This window comes from Sardina pilchardus, chromosome 2, assembly GCF_963854185.1.
Source record: "Sardina pilchardus chromosome 2, fSarPil1.1, whole genome shotgun sequence".
In the NCBI taxonomy this organism is placed as follows: domain Eukaryota; kingdom Metazoa; phylum Chordata; class Actinopteri; order Clupeiformes; family Clupeidae; genus Sardina; species Sardina pilchardus.
The window spans coordinates 20896767-20904069 of NC_084995.1; the positions used below are offsets into that span (position 1 = coordinate 20896767).

Below are 7303 nucleotides of genomic sequence, written 5' to 3' on the forward strand. Positions count from 1 at the left end.
AGGTAAAAACATGCAATGTCCAAAGTTTGGTGAACCCTTTGATGTACCATTAAGATATTAAGAGGCAATATTTATACTACACAGTGTCTCTCAGGACTTTATTTGCATTTTGTTCTCTGCTTTTTCAGTGGACTAAAGTGGCGATGAGATATGCGATAGAGATGATAGCACTGGCTGTGAATGAAATAATTCAATATACAACTCCGATGTTGGAATCCATGGGAATTGCAGGTAATGAAATGATTTTGAAATTGAATGGATTTAAATATTGTAATATTCATATTCTGCTTTGTACAAAAGTGTCTGAAAAATACTATAACTATTACAGCACAGATATGAATATGTTGGGTGTGCAATTGCACATGCAGTGCCCACCATTAGTATTGGAACACATGCTCTTTGGCTATAAAGAGGAATATAAAATCATCTTTTGGAAATTGATCTTAATGCCTTAAAAAAAAAAAAAAAAAAAAAAAATCCAACCTTTAAGGATGACAATTTTCTTTGTGAATTAATAATGTATCGGAAATCATAAGTATTGGAACCCCTACTGTATCTTAACCCCATACGTTAAAATTCCCATAAGGCAGGCAGATTTCTATTTGCCAGTTATTTCATGGATCCAGGACGCTGTGCACCCTGATAAAGTCCCCCTGGCATTTGGAATTAAAATAGCCCCACATCATCACATACCCTTCACCATACCTAGAGATTGGCATGGTTTTGTGTCAGATATCCTATTAGCTGGTTTGATTTAGATAAAGTATCTATCTATCTATCTATCTATCTATTTGCATTGAGCTCAATGAGAATGAAACCAGCTAATCCTTAAAGATTGGATATTTTCTTCCTTTATTTAAGGCATAAAGATCAATTTCCAAAAGATGATTTTATATTCCTCTTTATAGTCGACTTCAGCTTGTGTTCCAATACTTATGGAGGGCACTGTATATGAGTATGTTGGCTGACAAAATTAAGTATTTGTGATTTGGGGATGCAGACAGTGGCTGCTTCAAATGTTGCAAACCTTAATGTCTGTTGCTGGTAACCTAGTAATGTCTGTAAGATCTTACTCACTTGCTGTAATTTAGAGGTGCTTTAAACTTTATTTCTTTTTTTATATGTTTAATTTGACTGACCCCGATTTCCAGTTTCTTGTAGTAAATTGGCTATATTCCTTTTATGACCATAGCTCATTGAAATCAAATGTGGGCCATAAAGGTGACACAAGTCAACGGAGCATTCAAGGTATGTTTTCTTCCCTTTCTCCACTCCAGTCAAGCACATGCAACCTATCACTCCTGAGGAGGTAGAGGTCGTCACGAAGGGCCCCCTCCTGGTCTTGTTTCTCATCTGGTGGTGGCGTCGGTCTGTGATGGGACGACTGCTGGCTGCCTTGCTGAAGAGATTACTGGCTACAATACGGTTTTGTTTCAAGGTTATTAAGGTAGCTGTCAGGATACTGTAGACAACACATACATTATAGATCTAGTACCTTCATTTGCACTATTGGTGCCTATACGTTTTTGCTCATTCAAGATTCCTCATGTCCACTTGTTTCAGTGGCTGAGCTGTGGACAGATTTCTTTAGGCAAGGTTATGAAATTTGACCACATACAATAAGTTTGGCCACATACAATAAACACTTTTCCATATATCTACAAGTGGCCTACTTTCTTTACTAAGTGGTGTTAAGAGTAATTTTGTATAAGATGTGGCAATAACTTATTCAGCATGTAACATGTGTTATTTTACTGAAGTTATCCCAAGGCAACATAAACAAATAAGGGAGTAGGCAAGAACAAGAGTAGAATCTGACTGGAAAGCATGTCATGTAATAGCGGGTGGATGGAAAATGTGAAATAAAACAGTCTTTGTATTGATGCAGACTTACAGTGCAACCGTTTCTCATATTTCATACATGCACTACAGACATGGGAAACACTGTTGTGTGTGAGGTTTCCGATTTGCATCTGACCACTTCCTGGTAGGCTATAGGGTTATATTGGAAGTCAACACTTAATATCAAATAAGTACGGGATAATATCTGACCTGACGCCAGCCATATAGGGGCCAAGCCACAATAATAATAATAATAATAATAATAAAAGCTCCATTTGTCCTGCACTGCCACATTGAGGTTCAACAGTGTATGGCAGAGGTCAGAATGGCTCAAATTAAGTTAAAGAACTTTGCATTCTCTAAAGCTGACCCCACAAGCAAGGATAACTTAACAGTTCCGGTTAACTAACTGAAAAAAAAGTGTGTAGCATGCAAAGCTCAACATTATAACTCACATGTTCTCTGATTTAACTTCATATAATACATCTCATGACACTGCTGTTTGTATTTTAAATAGGCCCAGGGCTGCTGGTGTAACTGTGCCGTCTTGATTCAACTCCTTCTCAGAAGGTGGCAGCACACGCATAGTAAAAGGAGGCGAACTATGGAAAAGAAGGAAAGTCATTTCAGTTTCCAGACTCAATGAAACTTGGTGTTAAAGAAAGGAAATGTTGAGTAATTGTTAAGTCGTAGTATAGTGGAACCTCATTTGTAGATGGGGAACACAGAGAGATAGGATGGATTTGTGACTCTTTGCAATAGTTTTTGAGGGGAACAAGGTTGGCGTAGTGTAATGGGCCAATAGTTCAACGCCCATCCAATTTTCCAGTTACGCGGAACTGTTTGGCGTGTTGTATGTAGCCTAATTTTTGCCTTACATGTTTTTGGTCTTGTTAATCAATGTGAAATAGCCAACGTTACCTGAACGAACACCAGCTGCCTCCCTGAAATGTTCATACAAGAGGTCACAAAATCTAATTTGAGAATGGCGAGAATTCCTCGTAGATGGATGCTGCTATATGTAGTTTTGCATGCGTCCATATCATTTTGTTCGAGTTCATCACCTCAAGAGGATGGAAAGACGGAGACTCCAGGCGTGCTGCGAACTGTCCGAGAAGTTCTATCGGACCTTTCCGTGGATGCGCGCGGTTACCTGGTGTCCTTTGTCGGGGAACAGGCTGTGGATACGTCTCTTCAGGTCATTAAACTACTTGGCTTGTTGTAATGTTAAGTATTCAAATGTCCATATTACAGTTTCAGTCGTCATACTCTCCGTTCACGGACATGCTTTAAATTTGTAAATCATCCCATTCTTTCCCATCTAGGGTATTAGAAGCGCTGTCAAGTCGCTGTCAGAGGGTACAGCCAGCTGTCTGAATATTGTCTTTCAATACATCACAGAGCTGTTGAGCGCCACAGGAATCAAAGGTGAGCCCTTTGAATCCATAAACCAGATAGTCAAATTTCAACAGATCTGCCTGCTTGTAGGCCTACAGTTTTTCAGTGATGGCTTCTCGCAAAAGTAGTTTGCTACCTCAGAAGCTACTTTGTAAAACCAATGAAGTCAACCAGCAACATGACAAGTCAATGTGGTGTGGCAATGACCTAATCAACAAAACTCATAAAAGATCATAAAGTAACTTAATTACCTTGATGTACACATGTGTGCTATGTGTTCAGTTAAAAAAAAAAAAACATCCAAAATCCATATGGGAAAAACAGGCTCCACGAAATAGTGAAAGGAAGGTAGGGCCTGTTGAGAGGAGAGTGCATGTGGCCTAGAGAGTGTGTGCATGTGGTCCAAATTAGATTGGCCCATTTCTTAAGTTTGTAGGATTAAAAAAAAAGGATGCAAGCTGGGTCATTCCACATCAAATCAACCAGAGCGCACGCACTTGTGTCTCAAAAAATCTGGAAAAAAAACCATGTGTGCACCTATGTTACCCAGGAGACACTGTGTAAAATGTTTTTGTGCTAAGATCAATACTTTTCAAGTAAAAGCCAGTTTTACGGGGGGCGGGGGGTGTCAGATTTGTTGTGCCTCTTTTTTTCTGTCAAAGTTCACAAGCTCATTGCTCAAGAACTAGAATTTGTAGGAGGCTCAAATCTTGCAGGCAGGTGCATAAATAGGAATAGCATGCAGTAGAATCACCATGAGTAGTCTGGAAATGATAATCAAAATGTTACTGTAACTCAAGCTCTTAACTCTAACACTAAGTTCTTCATTGTTGGGTGTAGGCCAGTCAATCTAGCTCAAAAAAGGGCAAAAACTTAAACTAATTGCAATAGTAATGGTTCATACTTTTTATTGATCCTTAAACCCTCCTGCATCACATATCAAAAATCTACCCATTTATATTTAGTGGAACATACTTTTATTCAAGGTCAAAGGTAGCAATTTCCAATGCATTTTGCCATTGAGATTTACTACAGGTGAAATGGGTAAAATTTTAAACTATAGATATCAAATTGAAACTTTCACAGTTGTTTACTCACATTAAGGCAAAGATTTTTTGTATTGCAAGTTTTCTGAAATGTGATGTTTAGATATGCAAATGAGACCAGTTTTACTTAATCAATAATTTGCATATATTTCTAGAAAACTAAATCTGAACAATAGGTACAGTCAACTTCAAAATAATTGCTGAAGTTTGCTTCTATATTGGATACCAAAAGCCTATGCAAAGGGAATATTTGATATCACTTCATATCACCTCAGAAATGAGGAAATCAAGTCAAGTCAAAATCAATGCGTTTCAATGGAAGTACATTATAGAACAAATGATTGTCAATGATATGGTATGATGGAAGTATCTCAGTGCATGCCAACTCACTTGATATGTTGTCTAAAGCAGTGTTTCTTAACTGGTGGGTCGCGACCCAAAAGTGGGTCGCGGAGGTGTCCTGGGTGGGTCGCGAAGGGATGTTGTAAAAAATATAGGCTATGTATATTTTTTCATGAAACCACTTAAGGTTGACCCCAGCCACGGAGATATGCTACCATGGACTAGGCTACAAGTTGATAAACGAATATTTCCTCCCCTCCGTTTTCAACATTTTAACATTTAACATCGTGCACACTTGTCAGTTTTCAGAAAAGTTTTCGTTGACACCCGTGTTCATGCCGCCAAGAGCATGCCAAATCTTAGTGGTGTAACAAGAAGTTTGAGCCGACGTTAGCTAATCAGAATCTCGAAAATATCAATAACATCAACGAATCACTTCCTTGTTTCATTTCAGCTGTATTTGCAAATGCAAAAAACGAAAAGGGTTGGCACCAACATTAGATTATATTCTGCTACTCGGAATGCATCCATGATCACCAAAGCCAAATGAAAATGTAAACATTGGCCACACTTTTTGCGCAGATGCAAGTAGCCTACTTAGTTTTTCTCAGTTCACATTCATACGCGAAACGAGTCTCCGAGTCACGAATCTCCACTTTTGTCGGAGTTTTCAGAAAGAATTCAGAGGCGAAACCGCCGTTTGTGTGTAGGCTACACGGAAGGCACAAACGAAGGGAAAAGTCTCTGTTTAACAAGATACCAGCGAATGTGAGAACAGGGCTGGAGTCTCTGATCAGATCTAAAAAACATCTCCAGTTCTCTCATTAATGCTTCTAAAACGCATATAGGTCTAATTTGCACATTGTTCTCTGGTCTTTTCATTGTAAACCTGGCCTATAGGCCCCTCGTGTTACTTGCTGTGTTCACATCCAGCTACAGTGTGATGTCAAATCTAAATGTATCTAAATGTTGAAATGTTTGTTTTGTAAATCTAAATGTTTGTATTTTGTCAATGGTAATATATTTTGAGAAATAAAATATGTTCTTTATATATTTTAAAAAGTGGGTCGCGACCTAGTAACCATAGGGAACGGTGGGTCCCTTGGCCAAACCAGTTAAGAACCACTGGTCTAAAGGTCAATATCTTCCTTATGTGACTTGGCATGTGACTTGAGATACTTCCATCATACCATATCATTGAAAATCATTTGTTCTATAATGTACTAATGTAAACGCATTGATTTTGACTTGACTTGATCTTGATCTTTTTCTACAGTCATTTATTACACACAACGACTCAAAATTTAAGACACTTGTTGCTAATGCGCACAGTAACTGTGTGTGTGTGTGTGTGCGTGTGCGTGTGCGTGTGCGTGTGCGTGTGCGTGCGTGCGTGTGCGTGCGTGCGTGCGTGCGTGCGTGCGTGCGTGTAAATGAAGAAAATAAAATACATGTAACTTCACACCCTGATCATGTTTTCAAGAGTACTGTTGTGTGCAATAGATTCTGTTTTTTTGCATTGAGTTGTGTTACAGTAGTGTACTCGCAGAATTTTCTGTACTCTTCATATGAAACTCACAACTCTAAATGAAGAGCTCTTTTCCAAAACGCTATAAATCCATTTTTTAAAACATTACTGTACTGTAACATATCATGTTATACAGTAATTGTGTGTTTCAGGTAATATCAATAAAAATGCAACAGGATCCTGAGGTCTCAGCGATAGAATGGCGAGTTGGCTGACATAACATAAACATTTAAAACATAAAGCATTGTGGTGACCTAGGGAAAAACACATAATGTGTTGCGGTAATTAAAGCATTTTACAGGTGCTTACACTTACAGTATATTACAAACTTTCAGAAATTGTATGGATAAATATATAAATGATCCATGACCTACTGAATTTCAAGTACAGCAACCTTAAATCTTAAGCTTAAATCAGATTCAAAATCTGCCATACTGCCATAGTGCAGTATTAAGATGGCATGTCAGCAATCTAATCCATATATATATATTTTTTCTTTTGTTCTCGACTCAGTCCAACTACCCTTCAACAAAGTCACTCCAGATGGAGTGCTCCTAGTCACTCAGTGGGCTCTTCTGGCGGTGATTGGCTACTGGATACTGTCCTTGCTCTTCCGATTGGTAGCTGGACTAGTGAGGCGGGTCCTCTGGCTCCTGAAACTGGCTGGAGCCTTGGTGCTGTTTGGGCTGATCCTGAGTGATACGGATGCCAGTATGGAGACCACAGCATTGAGGCTGGGAGGACTGGTGATTGCCTGTGTGCTCCTGGGTGTGGGGCCCCGTAGTGGAGCGCAGGATCACACAGGCCACCTGGAGGAGCAGGTGAGACGCCTGGAGAAGCGACTCCGAGAGATGGAAAGCAGGAGAAAAAAGGAGTGAGTGTTGGAGTGAGAGTGGAGAGTGTTTGGAAAACTAAGAGGATTGTGTGGTAAGATGTTTTGAACTGTTGTCCAGTGCCATTGCACATTAAGCTGCTCTCTACACACTGCTCTATGTCAAGAACAGTCGGGACCATTTTTTATATAATTTCTAATAAAATATTTTCACAATTCGTATTCATGGCTCTCTTTTGTGAGTAAAACTGTGTTTGCACATGAGGAAACCTGAGACGGATCAAACTTTGAAGGAAGGATAATAGGTTTGCTAAA

General features: G+C 39.1%; 1 protein-coding gene across 1 annotated transcript; it reads left to right on the top strand.

Annotated features, from left to right (window-relative positions):
- Positions 1–2440: 2440 nt before the first annotated feature.
- On the top strand, positions 2441–7210 carry tmem109 (transmembrane protein 109). The gene is made up of 3 exons (XM_062521210.1): positions 2441–3040; positions 3168–3270; positions 6670–7210. Exons 1-3 carry the CDS (start codon positions 2792–2794, stop codon positions 7032–7034), a joined length of 717 nt encoding a protein of 238 aa, XP_062377194.1. The 5' UTR covers positions 2441–2791; the 3' UTR covers positions 7035–7210.
- The last annotated feature ends 93 nt before the right edge of the window (positions 7211–7303 follow it).

Coding starts and splice junctions, on each gene's coding strand:
- tmem109 (XM_062521210.1), top strand. CDS start 2,792: ATGTTCATACAAGAGGTCACAAAATCTAATTTGAGAATGGCGAGAATT. Junction 3,041..3,167: donor CTGTGGATACGTCTCTTCAG/GTCATTAAACTA, acceptor TTTCCCATCTAG/GGTATTAGAAGCGCTGTCAA. Junction 3,271..6,669: donor GAGCGCCACAGGAATCAAAG/GTGAGCCCTTTG, acceptor TTCTCGACTCAG/TCCAACTACCCTTCAACAAA.